General features: G+C 40.6%; 1 protein-coding gene across 1 annotated transcript in view; it reads right to left on the bottom strand.

Moving 5' to 3' along the window:
- LOC308105654 (ras-related protein Ral-B) overlaps nucleotides 1-23,951 on the bottom strand; it is a 45,055-nt gene that overhangs the window by 1,064 nt on the left and 20,040 nt on the right. The window contains exons 2-4 of the mRNA XM_080456515.1: nucleotides 5,540-5,778; nucleotides 3,788-3,996; nucleotides 3,088-3,265 (exon numbers count right to left, since the gene is read on the bottom strand). Of these exons, the coding sequence (XP_080312641.1) occupies nucleotides 3,088-3,265; nucleotides 3,788-3,996; nucleotides 5,540-5,653 (501 nt within the window). The 5' untranslated portion in view covers nucleotides 5,654-5,778. The remainder of the gene's footprint in view (nucleotides 1-3,087; nucleotides 3,266-3,787; nucleotides 3,997-5,539; nucleotides 5,779-23,951) is intronic.

The raw sequence follows: 23,951 nt of genomic DNA, 5'->3' as shown, positions 1-23,951 counted from the left end.
TGACACGACTCACTCGCCCAAGTGGTGTCAATAATAGGCTACTACCGGTAATCACCATATTCGTAACAACATTCAGAATCACAGCGCTGCCTGTTTCGGATTCCGCACGTTAAAGTATATTCATTAATTTGTTCGTCTATTTATTAACTGCTACTGCTGTCCCTGCGGTACATGAAAACTACTGTTACAGTCAAGGATCACCTTCAACCTGGTGTTTGCACTTTCTCCATTTACGGTCCGTACATCTATATAAACGTTCAGATTTCAAATATAAAGTGCTTACCCCATGGCCACGGATGTTACAATTATGCACAGGACTCTCAAAAGTACCCGTATGTTCTGTATTGTTCAATGAAAAGCAATTTAATCCGATCAGTGGCCATTTTCTCATAATGTATTGGAGTGCAATACACCTACCAACCGATAGGGTCACTCAGTTGAAAGCATATGGAGAAAATGGCCACTGATCAGATTAAAATGCTTTTTATTGAACAATACGGATGATACAGGTACTTCTGAGAGCCTGTAAATACATGTAACATCCGTGGCCATGGGATAAGCACTTTATATTTGAAATATGAACGTTTATGTAGATGTACGGGCCATAAATGGAGAAAGTGCAAACACCAGGTTGAAGTTCATCCATGACGGTCGTGACAGTCGACCGTCGTGTATCCATGGCTATTACTCCCTCTAACATTTACCATGTTTTTAGTTCATTGAAATAATGTCATGCACATTTGTCCAGCGCATAGCCTACTGCAGGCCTTGTTGACTAGATTTAGAAGAGATTTTGAAGCTCTTGCTCCTGAAATGATCGATTATTTTTAAGGGGAAACGCCATCATTTAACATGCAAGTCAATGGGTGAGAAGCAGAGATTGCCAGGCACAAATGGTAGTGTAGGTAATTAATGTATTTGTGCAAGATGACCCTGCTACTGTATATAAAATGTGTATATTACTCGTTCATCATGGTTCATGTTCAAATAGCTCAATCCAAAATATAATGCTGTAGGCCTAAGTGTTAGGCTGTATTTACGCACCTGCTTGTAATTAATGCTTAAACATAATTATGACCGGTATTTTTTATCAGATGTCTGATAAATTTGAATCATTCCGGACATTGGGACCAGCAGATTACAATCCTATAGCGCGACCCCTGGTATAGACCACATTGACCCCTGGTATAGACCACATTGACCCCTGGTATAGACCACATTGACCCCTGGTATAGACCACATTGCTTAGCAGAGTTCAGTGATGCAAATGCATGTCAAGTTGATCAACAGATTGTATTATTCTCCAATGCAATAACAGTACTGAAATGAAGGCTATAAGGGCAATAATGGGAGCCCTTTTTTTTTTAAGTAACTAAAAAGTTACTTTTCACAGTAACGCATTACCTTTTGGTGTAAGTAACTAGTAAAGTAACTGAGTTACTTTTAAATGAAGTAACTAGTAATGGTAACTAGTTACTGGTTTTCAGTAACTAGCACAACACTGCTCAGGGGTAGAGTTCAATCCCGGGCTCCCCCAGAGTTAGTGTTGAAGTGTCCTTGAGCAAGACACTGAACCCCTAAATGCTCCCGATGAGCAGGTTGGTGCCTTGCATGGTTTCCTCCTCCATCGGTGTGTGAATGTGTGTGTGTGTGAGTGTGTGAATGGGTGAATGTAATGCACAATCTATGTAAAGCGCTTTGGATAAAAGCGCTTTATAAAATGCACCATTTACCAGATGCGTTCCCGGTCTTAATGGGTTAATGTATACTATGTTAGCTCCCACAGCTCTGATAACGCACACAACTCAGCCATCTCACCTTTTGGGCTGGATTTATGAAGTGGTCCCTGATCCAGAAAAAGGTCAGGGAACCAACCGCTGGTTGCTGTGGTTCTCAAAGTGAATTCCAGGGACTCTCGCGGTTCCTTTAGGGGGTTCTAAATGAACTCTGACAGTATATAAATGGACCCAAATGTACCCTAACGGTTCCATTTGTATACTGTCAGAGTTAAGGGAGTAGTTCACCCAAAAAAATATGTATTTCCTATCAATTACACACGCCAAGAAGCTTTGAATTCATGGAGATTGTTTTGTTTTTGTCACATTCCTAAGACAATAATTTGATGACCGGCGGAGTCTCCGGTAGGATCATCAAATGATTGTCTTAGGAATGTGACAAAAACAAAACAATCTCCATGAATTCAATGCTTCATGGCGTGTGTAATTGATAGGAAATAAGTCCTTCTTTTGGTGAACTATTCCTATAACCCATTCTATGACACGATTCTACAAATGTCTTCTAAATCCTAAAAGTTTTCTGAAAAACATATGTTGCTATAATATCAGTGGTTCTCAAACTTTTTTCATGTCAATGACCTCCAAAATGATATGCATTTGGCCGTGGAGCCCCATCTCAAAATATGTTGTTCCAGGGACCCCCAGAAGCAAAGATTTGAGTAAAAAAGGCTCGCTTTAAAAAATATATATATATGTATTCAAATATTTGCACAAATTTTCACGATTCTTCAAAAATAGCCCAAAGTATAAAAATGATGGTTAAAGTGGTTACACACAGATGTGTTCCCTGGTTTAAAGGAGAGAGCCAGACCAAAATACATGTGGATTGTATCTGCCTATAATCAGTCACCAACATACCTGATGCAGTTGACTTCTTTCATAGAAGCCCCTGTTCTCCATTCTGCAGACCCCTCCCGCAGCCAGAATGGAGCCTAGAGCATAAAGCTAATTCAGCTATTTTCGTGGCTCCAAGCTTCTTCTTTTTTTCACGAATCGTCTCTATGTAGTGTCCTAGCTGGCACTCACACATGCACTGTTTGTCACTCATGAGCTGCCGTTCCTACAGAACGGCTCTGATGTGTGAACTCTCGCAAGATTCTCGCGTCTCGCGAGATTTGGTGTGGAGCGCTCCCCCTCCCCTCATATACCTGCATCAGGTATGTTGGTGACTGATTAGGCAGATACAGTCCACATGTATATGGGTCTGGCTCTCTCCTTTAAAGGGGTTCAAGGAAGAGACCTTGAAATGTAAAAGCTGTGAGAAGCGGCTGGTCGTAGGGTAGTTTTGTACCTTGTCCACGTTGGCTCTCGTCTTGGCCGACGTCTCCACGTACTGGACGCCCCACTCCTCCGCCTTGCCCCGCGCCTCCTCCACCGACACCTGTCTGCGCTCCTCCAGGTCCGACTTGTTCCCCACCAGGAGGAGAGGGATCTTATCCTCCTCAGCCTTCACCCGCAAGATCTGCTCCCTGTGTGACACACACACACACACACACACACACACACACACACACACACACACACACACACACACACACACACACACACACACACACACACACACACACACACCGTGGTGTAAAGTAACAAAGTACATTTACTGAAGTGTATTGTACTTGAGTACAATTTTGAGGTATTTTTTTTTTAACTGGAGCACTTCCAATTTTCATTACTTTCACTTTAATTACTTTGTAGATTTTGATTATTATTACAAAACATACATTAACCACTTCAGCCCTATATACATTTCGGCCATTTATTTGAAAATAGCCGATCTACAAGCTCACAATGCGTCGCGATGCGACGCATTGTGAGCTTGTACTTCGGCTATTTTCAAAATTTTGACTTATTATTTGACAATTTGGCCAGTTTTTATAGTATAGTTTGTTTTATTACTTTTGATGCAGTAATGGTCTTTTTCTGAGGTCTTAAAAAGGTCTTAAATTGTCATTTCACTGTCCTCTGCCCCCCCCCCCCCCTCCTATATATACCTGAACTCTGCGGTAGCGGTGAAGGACTCGTGCTCGGTGATGGAGAACACCAGCAGGAAGCCCTCTCCGCTGCGGAAGTAGTTGTCCCTGATGGCGGCGTAGTCCTCCTGGCCCGCCGTGTCCAGGATGTCGATCTGGACCTCCTCCCCGTCCAGGACCACCTTCTTCCTGTAGCTGTCTGCCTTGGTGGGCTCATAGTCCTCCACAAACTATAGGAGGAGACACAGAGGTTATAGAGGTTATAGGAGGAGACACAGAGGTTATAGGAGGAGACACAGAGGTTATAGGAGGAGACACAGAGGTTATAGGAGGAGACACAGAGGAGACACAGAGGTTATAGGAGGAGACACAGAGGTTATAGGAGGAGACACAGAGGTTATAGGAGGAGACACAGAGGTTATAGGAGGAGACACAGAGGTTATGGGAGGAGACACAGAGGTTATAGGAGGAGACACAGAGGTTATGGGAGGAGACACAGAGGTTACTAGTAACTAGTCATTAAAGTTTTCAAATAATTGTAGTAAAAGTATAATATTTGCATCTGAGATGTAGTGGAGTAGAAGTAAAAGTACAGACATTTTGAAATACTCCAGTAAAGTAAAAGTACCTCAACATTGTATTTGAGTACAGTACTTGAGTAAATGTAGTGAATAACTATAGGAGACACAGAGGTTAGGAGACACACAAAGGTAGGTGACCAAGACATCCACTCTAGGCATGTCACAATTATCACATGATTCTAATCGCTATATTTCTATATTTCTTGTATATTTAAACTACAAGTGAAAGTTGCTCTGTCAAATGGATAATCAAGTACTTGCTTTAAAAATGTGTTCAAAGGTACATGCAAGTACAAGTACAAGTATTGAAAAGAACACATTTTATTTTTATTAGCATGCGTTGCTAGATTACAGTTTCCAAAGAAATTGAAAGATTTTTCAGAAATCACATCAATAATAGTGAAAATAGTAGATCTACAAGCTCCACAAGAGCCACCATTTTCACTGTTCCTCATATGACAGAGTATATAGGGTTTAAGTGATTAAAGTCTATATACAAAGAGCCCTTCTGGGAGCTCAGAACAAACAATAAGGAACATTTTGTCATGTTTCAGCTGAGTCATGGTTCTCTATGATTGTCGATGCACCAACAATGACAAGGTAACATAAAAGCTTTGATTTCATAAATTGATACATGAACAGATAAAAGGACATGTTTGTAGCGTGTTGGTCTCACCTCGTCATACATGAACAGATAAAAGGACATGTTTGTAGCGTGTTGGTCTCACCTTGTCATACATGAACAGATAAAAGGACATGTTTGTAGCGTGTTGGTCTCACCTCGTCATACATGAACAGATAAAAGGACATGTATGTAGTGTTGGTCTCACCTCGTCATACATGAACAGATAAAAGGACATGTATGTAGTGTTGGTCTCACCTCGTCATACATGAACAGATAAAAGGACATATTTGTAGCGTGTTGGTCTCACCTTGTCATACATGAACAGATAAAAGGACATGTATGTAGCCTGTTGGTCTCACCTCGTCATACATGAACAGATAAAAGGACATGTATGTAGCCTGTTGGTCTCACCTCGTCATACATGAACAGATAAAAGGACATGTTTGTAGCGTGTTGGTCTCACCTCGTCATACATGAACAGATAAAAGGACATGTATGTAGCGTGTTGGTCTCACCTCGTCATACATGAACAGATAAAAGGACATGTTTGTAGCGTGTTGGTCTCACCTCGTCATACATGAACTGCAGGGTGAGGGCGCTCTTCCCCACGCCTCCGCTGCCAACCATGATCACCTTGTGGAGAGCCAGAGAACTCTGGTTTTTACTTTTACCCGTCGCCATCTCTCCTCTGTGTCCTCACGCTCTCACACACACACACACACACACACACACACACACACACACACACACACACACACACACACACACACTCCTTCACCTGCAGCCTGAAGCACTCACTGAACCACCTGCATGAAGAGAACAACAACATGTCTGATTTAATAGAAGAAAATAAACAATAATCATCATGAAAGATTCAGATTTAGATTCACTTTTATTGTCACTTAGATGCACAGGTACATACATGTGAAAAACTTACGCTCGGAAGCTCCAATAATAAAACAATAAAACATGATAAAACAACCTAAAAACGCTCATAAGCAATAAATAAACAAACACAGGCAAATCAGTTTAAGGAAAGTGCATAGTGCAGAGTACAGTTATTGCACATTTCATTTTCCACTGTCATTTAACAGCCTGATGGCCTGTGGGAAGAAACTGTTCCTCAGCCTGCTGGTACGTGCTGAGAGGATCTTGTATCCCTTTACCCTTAAACTGCTACCTATGCCTAGAATAGCACAGTCTGTTAACTATTGTGGAGCTCCCAGCACGTCGCCCTCCTCACGGCGCCGTCTCACTGACATGCGCAATCGGTGTGAAATACATCTGTAATGTGAAATACAGTGGTATAAAGTAACTATGTACATGTACTCAAGTACTGTACTTAAGTACAGTTTTGAGGCATGTTTACTTTACTGGAGTATTTCCCATTTTCAATATTTCTACTTCTACTCCACTACATCTCAGAGCAGAGGCAAATATTGTACTTTTACTCCACTGCAATTATTTGAAAACTTTAGTTACTGGTTACTTTGCAGATATAAATATATTGCATTATAAAACATACATTAACCACTTTGGCCCTATTTTATACATAGGCTATTTGAAAATAGCCGATCTACAAGCTCACAACCCGTCGCGATTGGTACTTTAAGTATATTTTGAAGCCAATACTTTTGTACTTTTACTCAAGTAACATTTTCAACACAGGCCATTTACCGGTAACAGAGTATTTTTTATATTGTGGTATTACTACTTAAGTAAAATATCTTCCACCACTACTTGTGGTCATTGAGAATGATCTCCTATACAATGAAGCAGACCGGGCTTCATTCACGCAAATAAAAGAAACGTTGAAAAGTAATAATATGGAGAAACAAGGTTTCTGCCCGACAGCATTGAGACACACATACAACGTATGGATACAGTAACTAGAAGTCCAGACACACATACAGTACAACGTATGTATACAGTAACGTATGGATACAGTAACTAGAAGTCCAGACACACATACAGTACAACGTATGTATACAGTAACGTATGGATACAGTAACTAGAAGTCCAGACACACATACAGTACAACGTATGGATACAGTAACTAGACGGGACAGATGGAGATTGTTTCATTATTGGAGTCTCAAGATGGCGATGAGTGACTCTCCGTGCCAAGGCGGTTCGGCTTCAGTCCAACGAGTCCAGAAAACCCCCTGAACCATTAAATAATATAATAATACATCTCAACCCCTGAACCATTAAATGGCAAATTGCTCGGTAGTGAATCTTTAGAACTTAATAAAGTTTGCCGTCCAAAGGTCAATGACTCTGATGGAGAGTAAATGAAGCCATCATACCCGCTCTAAGATGGCATTTAGGTACACATTAAGTTCTCCCTTTAAAGGACGCCCAGCGCTTAAGTTGTCCAAATGGAGGGAGGACGTCTCAGAAATCACTTCAGATCATTTTCAACATATCTTCATATTATTGGTCCTCACTTATGCTCATTATAATATGGTCCTCACTTATGATCATTATAATATGGTCCTCACTTATGATCATTATAATATGGTTATCACTTATGCTCATTATAATATGGTCCTCACTTATGATCATTATAATATGGTCCTCACTTATGATCATTATAATATGGTTATCACTTATGCTCATTATAATATGGTCCTCACTTATGCTCATTATAATATGGTCCTCACTTATGCTCATTATAATATGGTTATCACTTATGATCATTATAATATGGTTATCACTTATACTCATTATAATATGGTTATCACTTATGATCATTATAATATGGTTATCACTTATGCTCATTATAATATGGTTATCACTTATGCTCATTATAATATGGTTATCACTTATACTCATTATAATATGGTCCTCACTTATGCTCATTATAATATGGTTATCACTTATGATCATTATAATATGGTTATCACTTATGCTCATTATAATATGGTTATCACTTATGATCATTATAATATGGTTATCACTTATGCTCATTATAATATGGTCCTCACTTATGCTCATTATAATATGGTCCTCACTTATGCTCATTATAATATGGTTATCACTTATGCTCATTATAATATGGTTATCACTTATGCTCATTATAATATGGTTATCACTTATGCTCATTATAATATGGTTATCACTTATGCTCATTATAATATGGTTATCACTTATGCTCATTATAATATGGTTATCACTTATGATCATTATAATATGGTTATCACTTATGCTCATTATAATATGGTTATCACTTATGATCATTATAATATGGTTATCACTTATGATCATTATAATATGGTTATCACTTATGCTCATTATAATATGGTCCTCACTTATGCTCATTCTAATATGGTTATCACTTATGCTCATTATAATATGGTTATCACTTATGCTCATAATATGGTCCTCACTTATGATCATTATATGGTTATCACTTATGCTCATTATAACATGGTTATCACTTATGCTCATAATATGGTCCTCACTTATGATCATTATAATATGGTCCTCACTTATGCTCATTATAATATGGTTATCACTTATGATCATTATAATATGGTTATCACTTATGATCATTATAATATGGTTATCACTTATGATCATTATAATATGGTTATCACTTATGCTCATTATAATATGGTCCTCACTTATGCTCATTATAATATGGTCCTCACTTATGCTCATTATAATATGGTTATCACTTATGCTCATTATAATATGGTTATCACTTATGATCATTATAATATGGTCCTCACTTATGCTCATTATAATATGGTTATCACTTATGCTCATAATATGGTCCTCACTTATGCTCATTATAATATGGTCCTCACTTATGCTCATTATAATATGGTTATCACTTATGCTCATTATAATATGTTTCTACTCACTCTGTGTCTCAGAGGAGGGCTGTGGACAGTTCAGAAAACCTGCTGACCTACCAGTGACATCATCGATAGGCAGGTTTGGCTATTTCTATGTCTTTCTAATGCTTCATTAATCCGTTCAGACAGCATCTGTGTCATTTTAACATTTCTTTGGCTGTTCAAAAATCAGATAAAGCGGATATACCGAGGGCCACATTATCAGTTTGTAGATCTGCATTATCTTTTTTAAATCATGAAAATTTGAGCACATCTTTTAATATAAACATTTTAAACTCAAATCATGAAATGACATGAAAAAGTTTGAGAACCACTGATATAGAAACATATGTTAATTTTGTTTTAAACTGTTAGGATTTAGAAGACATTTGTAGAATCCCCCAGAAGCAAAGATTTGAGTTAAAAATGACGCTTTAAAAAAATATATAAATTCATTTGCTCAAATTCATTTGCTCAAATTTTCACGATTTCTTTAAAAAATATAGCAGATCTACAAGCTCATAGCGCGGCACTCGGTGCCGTGCTATGAGCTTGTATATCTGCTATTTTTGAAAAGCCAAAGAAATAAAAGTGACACGGTATGCGTTCTCGGATTGATTTGGTAAAGCGTACTGTACATTCTTTATTGTTCTCAGGTGACTGTTATGGCTGTTGTTCTAACTCAGACTGAAACTCTTCCAGCAACAATTCTCCACTTCTAACAGAGTCTGTAACTCCCGGTGCACAAAGGTTGCCACGTACAGGAAGACCTCATCAACGTACATGAAGACGTCATCAACGTACAGGAAGAGGTCATCAACGTACAGGAAGACGTCATCAACGTACAGGAAGACGTCATCAACGTACAGGAAGACGTCATCTGTTTGTCATTTCCGTCAACGATAATATCTTTAAAAATAATCAGCTTTAACATATATATTTTTTAATTTCCATCTTTACCAAGCCAGCAGCCCATTCAACGCATCTGAGTCATTTGAGATTTATTTGGCTTTTTTTTTTATCTTATCTTGAACATATGTGCACATCTGTACAAATGTATTTTTTTTAAACAAAACTTAACTAAAATCTTTGCTTCTGGGGGGGTCCCTGGAACAACATTTCAATGCGTATCGGCAGCCAAAAACATATAATTTTGGGGGTCCTTGACAAGAAAAAGTTTGAGCACCACTGACATTTGTTGAGACATTTCACAGTTACAAATGTTTGTTTTAAAAATATATATATTCAAAGATTTGCAAAACTTTTTCAAGATTTTTTACAAAAAATTGCAGATCGACAAGCTTGTAGATCTGCTATTTTTGAATAGCCAAAGAAATCTATAAAATGACACAGATGAGTTCCCGGTCTTAATGGATTAAAGAATCACTTCAGCACATACTGCAGCAGCCCTTCATAGACTGGACCAGTGTTTATATGAGCCACTAATGTCCTGTATATCTGTTCCACTAATGTCCTGTGTATCTGTTCCACTAATGTCCTGTATATCTGTTCCACTAATGTCCTGTGTATCTGTTCCACTAATGTCCTGTGTATCTGTTCCACTAATGTCCTGTATATCTGTTCCACTCATGTCCTGTATATCTGTTCCACTAATGTCCTGTATATCTGTTCCACTAATGTCCTGTATATCTGTTCCACTAATGTCCTGTATATCTGTTCCACTCATGTCCTGTATATCTGTTCCACTCATGTCCTGTGTATCTGTTCCACTAATGTCCTGTATATCTGTTCCACTCATGTCCTGTATATCTGTTCCACTCATGTTGTGTTGGAACATCATTGCAGCAGGATGCCCATGGCACGTCCTGTGGACTGTAGTGACCTACTGACACCACACCCTCTCTCAATGCTGAAAACACCCCCCAGTGTGGCTATTTTCACAATACAATGCAAATAAAAAGAAGTTCATTCATCGTAATCAAAGCAAAAAGTTTGAAATAATCGATGTGAAGTCATTTCCCCCAATAAGCATATGTCACTCCTCTCACCTAACGGACACATCCTGGATCCTTCCTGAATCCACACACAGCTGTTAAGAAGTCACCATGGTTACCGGACCACACCCCATAAATAAACCGTAAACGAACAACGGTGGAAATGTGACACCCAGCAGGCAGCTATACCTTAATACCTTAATAATACCACCTTCTACAGCTAATACTGCTATACCTTAATAATACCACCTTCTACAGCTATACCTTAATACCATAATAATACCACCTCCTACAGCTATACCTTAATACCTTAATAATACCACCTTCTACAGCTAATACTGCTATACCTTAATAATACCACCTTCTACTGCTATACCTTAATACCTTAATAATACCACCTTCTACAGCTATACCTTAATACCTTAATAATACCACCTTCTACAGCTATACCTTAATACCTTAATAATACCACCTTCTACAGCTAATACTGCTATACCTTAATACCTCTGCTGCTCCTCCCAAACCTCGTCACCTCATCTGTCACCTTTCAGAGCCTGTTTATCGTAATGATTAATGGAATTGGTTTAATCCATAGAATACTCTTAAGCTCCAATGTATCTGTAACTATCACAATGAAAACACGTTTTTCAAGGATTTAAAGAAGAAAAAACATTATTTCTTACATTATTATATGTTATATTTTCATAACAATGGTAGTGTTCTAGTCAAACCTTTTCATGTGAAGGACCCCCAACATGATATGTATTTGAGATTTGAGTTAAAAAAGGTTTTTAAACAACAAAGATCTTTAAAAGAAATAGGGCTAAAGATACTGTAGATGATCTACAGATTCACAACATGTCGAATCACCATGCGTTGAGAGATTGTAGATCTGCTATTTCTTTATTCATTTATGTTTTGTGATGGACATACAAGCTTTACGACCGACAGTGACAACTTGCTATAAAACTAGTAATAATGATCTCTTTATTTATCATGCCCAATACAGAGACGCCAGTCTGAGAGTGGTTAATTAAAACTAAACAATGACCACAAACACATCATAATTGGCCTATTTTTCATCAACTTCCCCAGTTAAAGCATCTTTATCAAATAAACAGGCCTGAGGCACATTTGCTGCTAATTTATGCAAATCTGTCATTAGTGGAAAAACACCAACAGTCATTATCAATCAATTTGGACATGAGACTGTGTTCTGCATAGACTGCCAGATGCCCAAATTTCTCCATTAGGGAACTTGTGTGTATTATTAACACAAATTATTACACGGCTTGGTTGAACTGATTGGTCAATTGCTGAATTCAGCGGTGTGTTATTTATGGATAATGACCGATGAGCTCTATAACAGACCTCTGTCCAATCAAAGACTCAGAACACCTGCTCATATCAACCTGTCTAATCAAAGACTCAGAACACCTGCTCATATCAACCTGTCCAATCAAAGACTCAGAACACCTGCTCATATCAACCTGTGCTGCTTGATTTAATGCCGTATCCAACATGACAGCAATGTAAACAAACGCACAATGTAATTTACAACTACACTAAACTAATGTATTCTATTTGATCCACAGGCGACCGATTTCCGAGGCGACCGTGCTGTCCGCCCAGCGCAACACTTGCTAAACCTGTTTGCACATGCGTGCCGCCTACAGGCTACAATATGGGGGAAATGGTGGGAAAAAAAGGCTAACATTTTGTGATTTTTAGAAATGGTGACACATGTGAAGGTGGTTGCCTCGCCATGAGCGATTTGAGTGGCAAGTTGGGAGAGAATTGGACAGCTGCTTCGCTCTGATCTAGTCGTGTACAGAAATAGGACCGGGCTTCGCAGATATACAAGCTCATAGATTTCATTTTGCTATGAAATCTTTGAATAGACAGTATATTTCTCTGGAAAAAAAACATATGTTGCTATATAACAGTATATACAGTATCAATAGTGCTCAAACTTGTCAAGGACCCCCCAAAATTATATGTATTTGATGTATGTATGTTTTATGTATTCAAAGATTTGCAAAAAAAACTACAAGCTCATAGCGTGGCACTCTGTGCAGCGCTATGGGCTTGTAGATCTGCTATTTTTAAATAGCCAAAGTATAAGATAATGGTTAAAGTGGTTACACAGGAGGCAGGGTGGGTGGGATCACCACTGAACAGATCTCACACACCTCTCCGTCAACCAGGAAGTCAGGGATCTGTCACATGTGCTTCCTGTCTTTGTTTCCAGTAACCATGGCAACGAGGAAGGATACACACACACACACACACACACACACACACACACACACACACACACACACACACACACACACACACACACACACACACACACACACACACACACACACACACACACACACACACACACACACACAGTCTATAGGATGTATAGGTGTAGCTGAGCTCAGCATTCTGTGTTTAACGTCACATGACCAACAAACAAACAAACAAGACAATAGGGGCGTGGCAGGATTAATTAGCCATCAGATACAGTCTGCTGCGCTGTGCTAATTAAATATAAAGAAATATAGAAATCGCTATAAGAGACTATTTAACCACTTAAACCCTATACTTAGTTGACCGTATTCCCAAGGGCTCTGTACTAGCCCCCCCCCCCCCCCCTGCTCCAGTTTAATATCTTAGCCAGAAACAGGGTGAGCTACAAGCTTGTAGATCGGCAGTTTTTGCTGAATCTTTCCCCCCTAGAATACGGATGCTAGGGTTCAAGTGGCTAACTAACTACAATGTGCATACTATAGTGTAGCCTAGTACACAGTTTCTCAACTTCAGGTCTGGGGGCCACCAAGGGGTCCAAATATGGACACTTTTGGTTCTATAACTCTGAGAGCGTACAGATGGAACCAAATGGACCCGTTTGGTTCTATTTGTACACTCTCAGAGATAAATGAACACTTTTTTACATTGTAGACTGGAGTAGATTGGGGGGGGGGGCATAGATAAAACTAGAAACTAAAAATTCTATTGTATCAAATTGGATCCAATGTGTCCTACCCTCCTACGCATATCAGACTGAAATTAAAACGGCTGAGAACCAGCGGACTTGTAGTATCTGAGGGAAGCTGTGTGTGTGTGTGTGTGTGTGTGTGTGTGTGTGTGTGTGTGTGTGTGTGTGTGTGTGTGTGTGTGTGTGTGTGTGTGTGTGTGTGTGTGTGTGTGTGTGTGTATATCCTCTTACATTTCCTCTTGCACCCCCCCCCCCCTCCTTCTCCAATGTTGCAATCAAGGTTAAACAGGGGGCGGGGGGGGGAATCAGTAGTGAGGGTTGACCTAGATCTGGGACTGTGAGACCATGGTAGGGGGGGGGGGGGGGAGGGGGGGAGGGGGGGGGCAACCTGCCACCACCAAGCCCCCTCTGGCAGTCAGTTAGAGGAGGCTTAGCTGCTGCTAAAATATAAATGACACCGGGGCCAAGCGGAGGCTCCAAGAATTCATTAAGAACCCCTGGAGGATGACTGGGCTGGGGTCCATCCTACTGTATATATATATATATATATATATATATATATATATATATATATATATATATACAGGCCTGTTGTGTCCCGGGGCAGGAGAGAGGAGGAGGAGGAGGAGGAGGAGGAGGAGGAGGAGGAGTCATCACTGACAGTGGGGAATGAATAATATCCTGCCCTGGGCTGTGATGTCACAGCGGGTTCACCTGTAATAACCAATAAGCTGTGAGAGCCTTAACGTCTCTGTCCTCTCCATTAGATCTGGAGACGCAGATCGCTGTGGCGCTGCGACAGTTAATCAAACTAATCTATTTAACCCAGTGGTTTTCAACCTCTTTCATGCCAAGGACCCCTACATTGACCCCTACATTGACCCCTACATTGACCCCTACATTGATACATTTGGCCGCGGACCCCCATCTGAAAACGTGTTGTGCCAGGGACCCCCCAGAAGCAAAGATTTCAGTTAAAAATGTTCGCTTTGAAATATATATGTATTCAGAGATATGCACACATTTTCAAGATAAAAACAGGAGATCTACAAGCTCATAGCGCGGCACTCGGTGCTGCGCTATGAGCTTGTAGATCTGTTATTTTTGAATAGCCAAAGCTGAAGTGGTTAAAATGATTGTGAGTGACACTATGTTAACTCATTGGGCTGGGGACCCCCTGGGACCCCCTTAAGGACCACTGGGGACCCCCTGGGACCCCCTTAAGGACCACTGGGGACCCCCTGGTAACCCCTTAAGGACCACTGGGGACCCCCTGGTAACCCCTTAAGGACCACTGGGGACCCCCTGGTAACCCCTTAAGGACCACTGGGGACCCCCTGGTAACCCCTTAAGGACCACTGGGGACCCCCTGGTAACCCCTTAAGGACCACTGGGGACCCCCTGGTAACCCCTTAAGGACCACTGGGGACCCCCTGGTACCCCCTTAAGGACCACTGGTTGAGAACCACTGATTTAACCCATTATTAAAAAATGATCAATAATGGATCATTTAATAAAACTAGAGGGCCCTCTCACACATACAGTGAAACGTTTAAAAGGTTTTGGTTCAGTGAGCTTGTAGATCTGTAGAAAATAACGTTTCAGTGGTTAATCGTCTTTGATTCATCAAAAAGTATTGGATAGAATAGTCACTATAGAAGTTTAGTTCTAACCCTAGACAGCTGTGTCTCTGAAGACACTAATGTCTAACTAACTAAATACTAAATAACTAACTAACAAACTAACTAACTAACTAACAAATGACTAACTATAGCCCTAGACAGCTGTGTCTCTGAAGACACAGCTGTCTAGTTCCTCTGTCTCACTTTTTCTTTCCACAAACCTGAGTTCCTCTTACTGTGTGTTGTCCTTCCTATTTGACTCTGTGGAGAAGTTCAGCTCAGTTCAGGTTCATCAGGTATTTCTTGCTGTCTGTACAACAAGTCACTTTAAACTGTCTGGCTGCTAGAACGGAATCAAACCAAAAACACATGGAAGGAGAATGTGTTTCTATATTATTACTTGAATCAAGCTTCCTTCCTTCACCTCGCTTGACCTCACAGCTTCTCCAGTGGAGAGAGAGTGTAGGTAACCATGGAAATAATAATAATGAATAATAATAATGATAATAATAAAGAGCTCATTATTTACTAGTTTTAGAGCAAATTGTCGCGTCGCTTGGAAAACTTGTACGTCCAAAACCAAGGTTTCTCTCCAACATGGATGCAATCTAACAAGAGCCATTGTTGACCCCGGAACTAAACGGTATGATGACGATGTGATGTCATTATGATGACGATGTGATGTCATTATGATGACGATGTGATGTCATTATGATGACGATGTGATGTCATTATGATGACGATGTGATGTCATTACAACCAGCTCCAGTCTGGTAGAACTTCATGGAGATCAATTTCAACATCAACCCTGGGCTCATGTGATCAAAGTCATGTGATCACAGTCATGTGATCACAGTCATGCTGAATTCCACAGGGAGGGGGGGGGGGGGCAGAGGATACTAGTGTGCAGTGTTGCCAAGTCTGCTTATTATAAGCGACTTTGGGCTTGGGTTTTTCTGTGAAGTCGTTTGTAAATACTGGTAGTTGCGGGTTGCGGTTTTTGGGGCCTTGTTTCTAAAGTGTAGTTTCTTATTTGGGATTGTTTTCAGTTTAACCACTTGAAAAGCTATATACAGCTATATATATATATACATACACAGTACATATACTGTATATATATATATATATATAGCTATATATATATATATATATCGGAACATTTGAAAATAACAGATCTACAAGCTCACAAGCTCTCCGGCACCGTTGGCTGGATCGCAGTGAAACTGTGCACACACACTCCCTGGGTGCCAGAGCAGAACCTCTGCCCCGAAATTTTCACATGGGCCTGTTATAGCGCCACCAGGAGGCTGCTTTTCGCAGAACAAATGTTTTGAGAATACTCCTACAGATGTTGTCCAAACATCACGCAAATCGGTACACAGTATCTCTATGGTCATGTGATCAAGACGGATCTGTTTGATTTTTCATATTCTATCCTGATTGGCTAAGATTGGCTTCCAAAGTTTGCAGGAGTGGCCCGTTTTGAACAAAATGCCGCAAATCATGAACGCAGCGTCCGATTGTGGTGAAACTTTGCACGCACATTCGCACTACGTTGAGGAACAGATGACCTTTAACATTGCACTATTATAGCGCCACCAGGAGGCCGATTTTGGCTATTTAAAAAAATATATATTAGTCCTACAAATTTTGTCCTAACATCACACAAATCGGAACACTATTATGTCTTTAGTCAAGTGATCAAGTCGGATCTGTCTGATTTTTCATATTCCATCCTGATTGGCGAATTCCGAACATTGCTGGCCCACAATAACCTCCCTGACCTGACCTTTTTCTAGTTTGGGCTTGTTTTCATAGAACCTCTCTCGCAAAATCTGGCAACACTGATAGTGTGTACGTGTGTCTGTAACAGAGTAAGACACAAACAAAGGCCTCTAAAGGGAGCTGAGCCAGAATCCTGGGGAACATGATGACTTTTCCTCTCTCTCTCTCTCCATCCCAGAGGATTTCCTCCTCCATCACAGATGGAGAAAACAGAGGCGGACTAGTAAAAGTCCCCTTCAAGTTCCTCTGTCTCACTTTTTCTTTCCACAAACCTGAGTTCCTCTTACTGTGTGTTGTCCTTCCTATTTGACTCTGTGGAGAAGTTCAGCTCAGTTCAGGTTCAGGTTCATCAGGTATTTCTTGCTGTCTGTACAACAAGTCACTTTAAACTGTAGTCTGGCTGGTAGAACGGAATCAAAGCAAAAACACATGTTTTCCTCAGAGGAAGGAGAATGTGTTTCTATATTATTACTTGAATCAAATTTCAAGATTCAAGAGTTGCTATTGTCCAGTGGTGGAATATCAATACTGCAATATAGAAAGTAAAAGTGCAGAATTAAACATTTACTTGAGTGAAAGTACAAAAGTATAAGTAAGTAGAAAGCACTCATTATGCAGAATGTCCCATTTCACAAGTTTCGAAAATAGCCAATCTATAGTCGACTAAATCAACTGTAGATTTAGTCGACTAAAACTAGACAAAATCTAAAACATTTCAGATGACTAAAATATGACTAAAACTAAATGGAATGTTATTCAAAAGACTATGACTAAAACTACATCAAAATGTGCTGTCAGAATCAACACTGGGGTTGTAGAGGGGAAAATAATCAAGGTGACGGCTGGCCACACTCAGAGGAATTCCAGCACAAGCCGTTACATGTGACACCAATTTCCACCTTAAAAAGCCTTGCCTCAGGACAGACATTAACTTCCTCCTGCTCATCATAATGGGGGCTCGTCCTTGAGTCCTTGACTACAGCACTGACACCGCTCCCTCAGGAGAGTTAAAGCTAACTGACTAAATGCTAAATGTAAAAGTTTATTACCACCGTCTCTCACTCACTTACAGTCCAGACACCAGGACAACAAGACAGTCGTTCTGTTACTTCCACATGTATTTCCTGACATACATGTGTCTCTGTCACACCTGACATACATGTGTCTCTTTGAGACACACCTGACATACATGTGTCTCTTTGAGACACACCTGACATACACGTGTCTCTTTGAGACACACCTGACATACATGTGTCTCTGTCACACCTGACATACATGTGTCTCTGTCACACCTGACATACATGTGTCTCTGTCACACCTGACATACATGTGTCTCTTTAGATGTGTCACACCTGACATACATGTGTCTCTGTCACACCTGACATACATGTGTCTCTGTCACACCTGACATACATGTGTCTCTTTACATGTGTCACACCTGACATACATGTGTCTCTTTACATGTGTCACACCTGACATACATGTGTCTCTTTACATGTGTCACACCTGACATAGATGTGTCTCTTTACTCGGAATCCTATCAGCTCTCAGAGGGGAACTGAGACCTCGGGTTGTTGACAGCTAGCTAGCTAAGCTGGCTAGCAGTAACCGCAACTTGTCACTTGTCTGTGGCCAAAACGGATTGCCTAGATCAAGGGTTCCCAAACTTTCCAGGCGGTGACCCCCAAAAATAATCTTTGATAATCTTTGAACTGACAAGCACTTGGAATTGTAGGCATTTATTTTGGTTCCACAGATAAATATTGTGAAAATAGCTGAACTACAAGCTCACAACGCCTCACACATTTTCGCCAAGGTTATTTTCACAATGTTTGCCTATTTTTTACGTAATAGTTTACAATTTGGCCAATTTGTTATTAAAAGGTTTTAAAAGTCCTTAAATTGTAACTTTATAAATGTGCAGATACCCTGTACAGTATATACACTTATACTGTATGTTGGTTTGTTTACTGTGAGAAAACTATGATGCACATTAAGATAATCCTCTGGGGACGTTAGTCCTTAAGCACTTGAACCCTCTAGTCTTAGTGAGTTGTCACTTGTTTCTCTTCCAAACGAGTCTATTTGGTTCCATTTGAGTTACAGACCCATAACGGTCCATATTTGGACCCCCTGGTCCCCTTGAGAAACCGTGTACTAACTAGGCTACACTATGCACTCTGTAGTTTGTACTAACTAGGCTACACTATGCACTCTGTAGTTTGTACTAACTAGGCTACACTATGCACTCTGTAGTTTGTACTAACTAGGCTACACTATAGACTACACTATGCACTCTGTAGTTTGTACTAACTAGGCTACACTATGCACTCTGTAGTTTGTACTAACTAGGCTACACTATGCACTCTGTAGTTTGTACTAACTAGGCTACACTATGCACTCTGTAGTTTGTACTAACTAGGCTACACTATGCACTCTGTAGTTTGTACTAACTAGGCTACACTATGCACTCTGTAGTTTGTACGAACTAGGCTACACTTTGCACTCTGTAGTTTGCCACTTGAGCTCTAGTCTACCTTTTTTCAGTCTACACTAAAAGTCTAAGCCAAAAATAGCCGATCTACAAGCTCACACGGCGAATGTCCCCCCCCCCCCCACAGAATAGGGATGCTAGGGTTCAAGTGGTTTCTAAGCAGGTGTGTGTGCTGTGTGTGAATGAGCTTTATTTATTTATTTATTTATTTATGTAATACAATCAGCTCACTGTGGAGAGAGAGAGAGACTGGGGACACACACACACACACACAGACACACACACACACACACACACACACACACACACACACACACACACACAGACACACACACACACAGACACACACAGACACACACACACAGACACACACACAGACACAGACACAGACACACACACACACACACACACACACACACACACACACACACACACACACAGACACAGACACACACAGACACAGACACACACAGACACACAGACACACACAGACAGACACACACAGACACACACACACACAGACACAGACACACACACAGACACACACACACACACACACACACACACACACACACACACACACACACACACACACACACACACACACAGACACACACACACACAGACACACACAGACACACAGACACACAGACACACACAGACACACAGACACAGACACACACAGACACACAGACACACACAGACAGACACACACAGACACACAGACACACAGACACACACAGACACACACAGACAGACACACACAGACACACACACACACACACACACACACACACACACACACACACACACACACACACAGACACACACAGACACACAGACACACACAGACAGACACACACAGACACCCACAGACAGACACACACAGACACACAGACACACACACACAGACACACACACACACACACACACACACACAGACACACAGACACACACACACAGACACACAGACACACAGATACACAGACACACAGACACACAGACCTGCTCATCATCACTTAAGTACATGTACTTAAAGTACCGCACTTTAGTTACTTTTTACTTTCCTAGATACTTTTACTTCTACTCCACTACATCTCAGGGGCAAATATTGTACTTTTACTCCACTACAATTATTTGAAAACTTTAGTTACTAGTTACTTTGCAGATATACATTATTACATCATAAAACATACATTAACCACTTTAGTCCTATTTTATACCTAAGCTATTTGAATACAGCAGATCTACAAGCTCACAACGCGTCGCATCGCGACACGTTGTGAGCATGTAGATCAGCTATTTTCAATCATTAGTACTTTTACTTTTGGTACTTTAAGTATATTTTGATGCCAATACTTTTGTACATTTACTCAAGTAACATTTTGAACACAGGCCTTTTACTTCTAACAGAGTATTTTTTATATTGTGGTATTGCTTTTACTCAAGTAAAATATCTGAGTACTTCTCCCCCCCTGCATATGGCCCATAATGCTGCAGCAATGAATAATTGAAGAGCAGAAACAGAGTGAAGACAAAGCAGAGAGATTGTCTATAGTTTATAACATATATATATTTATATATATTTATAACATATAAACACAAAGGTTCAAAAGGTCCCTGTAGAGATTTGGTGCAGCTTAAATTAAGTGTATAAAAAGGGGGGGGGGGTTTAAAGGGTCCTGCAGCCCCCCACTGCATACTAACCATCCCATCCATCCCATAGCCAGAGAGATGCACACTGCATACTAACCATCCCATAGCCAGAGAGATGCACAGAGGATCCATTGAGAAAATGGTGTGTGTGTGTGTGTGTGTGTGTGTGTGTGTGTGTGTGTGTGTGTGTGTGTGTGTGTGTGTGTGTGTGTGTGTGTGTGTGTGTGTGTGTGTGTGTGTGTGTGTGTGTGTGTGTGTGTGTGTGTGTGTGTGTGTGTGTACACGTGCTAGGGGTGCTAAATCCTTCCAAAGTTTTCAAATAATTATAGTGGAGTCAAAAGTACAATATTTGCTAAGTAAAAGTATTGAAAATTGGGAATACCCAAGTAAAGTAAAAATCAATGTCAAACTTGTACTTAAGTACAGTACTTGAGTAAATGTACTTAGTTACTTTACACCACTTCCTGAACGTGCGACACCGACACACAACTACAGGCATAACTGAGGCCTGACATCACATCTCCTCCTAAGACTCTCCGTTGAGTCAGTTCAGCCAATAACAGGAATCATAAGACGTATGAAATGTTCTAGAACAATCCATCTGGACGATTAAACACAGAGAGGAGCCTGACCCAGAGATCCTCTCCAACAGGCTCTCATGACTCCCTCATTACAGAGCTGTGAGGTCATGTGTTACGCTGACGTTCAGCATTCCATGTAGAGCATGTAAGACCCCCTTAGCTGAGAGAGAGATGAAGCAGGGACCCCTTAGCTGAGAGAGAGATGAAGCAGGGACCCCTTAGCTGAGAGAGAGATGAAGCAGGGACCCCTTAGCTGAGAGAGAGATGAAGCAGGGACCCCCTTAGCTGAGAGAGAGATGAAGCAGGGACCCCCTTAGCTGATAGAGAGATGAAGCAGGGACCCCCTTAGCTGAGAGAGAGATGAAGCAGGGACCCCCCTAGCTGAGAGAGAGATGAAGCAGGGACCCCTTAGCTGAGAGAGAGATGAAGCAGGGACCCCCTTAGCTGAGAGAGAGATGAAGCAGGGACCCCCTTAGCTGAGAGAGAGATGAAGCAGGGACCCCTTAGCTGAGAGAGAGATGAAGCAGGGACCCCCTTAGCTGAGAGAGAGATGAAGCAGGGACCCCCTTAGCTGAGAGAGAGATGAAGCAGGGACCCCCTTAGCTGAGAGAGAGATGAAGCAGGGACCCCCCCCCCATTACATATTGTATAAAATGGTAGCATCAGTGGTGTAAAGTAACTTCAGTAAGTACATTTACTCAAGTACTGTACTTTACCCATTTAGACCTGAGGCAGATTCTAAATCCTTTAAATTTAAAGTTTTCTGAAAAACTTAAAATATTTATTAAAAAATTACAAAAATGTATGTTTCTACTGTATATAATGTGCATAGCAACAGCTGAAAGGTATAGTTACAAAAAGGGGTTCCCGCCCAAAATGGGTTAAGTACAAATTTGAGGAAAACATGCAATATCAGGTGCAGAACGACTAGGTGTTCAGTATTCAGCGTGAAACTGAGTGAGGGTTTTTAGATGTACTTTAGATGGACAGAGGAATGTTCTGTCCATCTCAGCACAGTAACTGCTATGAATTCCAGAGTTATTCACAGAACAGTCACTATAACACCTGTGATGAGATGAGAGCCAGATCTACATATTCAACAGTTTTTACAGCATCCATAGGTTTCCTACAGGGAGGTTACTGTGTGTGTGAATGATGGGCATCACTTCCTGTCAGTCATTCAATTCATTTCAGTGATCTGTGTCAGTCAATAATAATGTTGGAACACAATCTCATCTACAAGCTCACAAATGTGTCTCAACCTCACAGGGCCGCTGCAGCTTGTAGATCAGCTATTTATTTCTGACCAAACACAGCTTTAAGTGTAAAATAAAGTTCACTTTATGTGTGTTTTATATTTTGTCGCTGTCGGGGGAAACCTCATACTGTTTGTCCAAAACTTTAAATAGCAAAAAGTATAACAAAAGTATATCAAAAGTAGCAGATCTACAAGCTCAAAACTCGTCGCTTCGCACCGCGTTTCGATCTTGTAGATCTGCTACTTTTGATGCTTGTGTGTGACGCTGTAGTCATGTGATCAAGTAGAGAGTTACAATAAGACGAAAAACACAAAAGGTTTGAATATGGAGATGAGAGGTTTCTGCCTCGACAGCAACAATATACTTGTTTGCTTATAAGTGTAAATAGTAACTTTCAGAACTTTTAATGATATATTTTTTTTTTCTTAATTGATTCGATTTTTTTTGAGAAAATATTGGTCAAAACATAATTAATTGGGGATCTAGGACTCTCATCATCATCATCATCATCATCATCATCATCAGACCCAAAACTCTGTCATGGGGTCAGGGGGTCAGGCTCTAGATGAAAGTGATGTTCAAATCTGTCCCCGGTCGGTCACACAGCGGACAGTCAGTCACGCTACTTTGCTTATCTTTCCAACACAAGTTATCTAGCAGACTTCTGCCACTGTGATCAAACTGTTCCATTACTGTGTCAGAGTGCTATCGCATCGCAGTATCCCCCAGAATACCACACAACATGGGATGATCTCTCTCTGTCTCTCTCTCTGTGTCTCTCTCTCTGTGTCTC

Source organism: Gymnoscopelus braueri (assembly GCF_963280865.1).
Source record: "Gymnoscopelus braueri genome assembly, chromosome: 18".
Lineage (NCBI taxonomy): Eukaryota > Metazoa > Chordata > Actinopteri > Myctophiformes > Myctophidae > Gymnoscopelus > Gymnoscopelus braueri.
The sequence above is the reverse complement of the archived record's forward strand: the minus strand, read 5'-3'. Positions and strand labels throughout refer to the sequence as shown.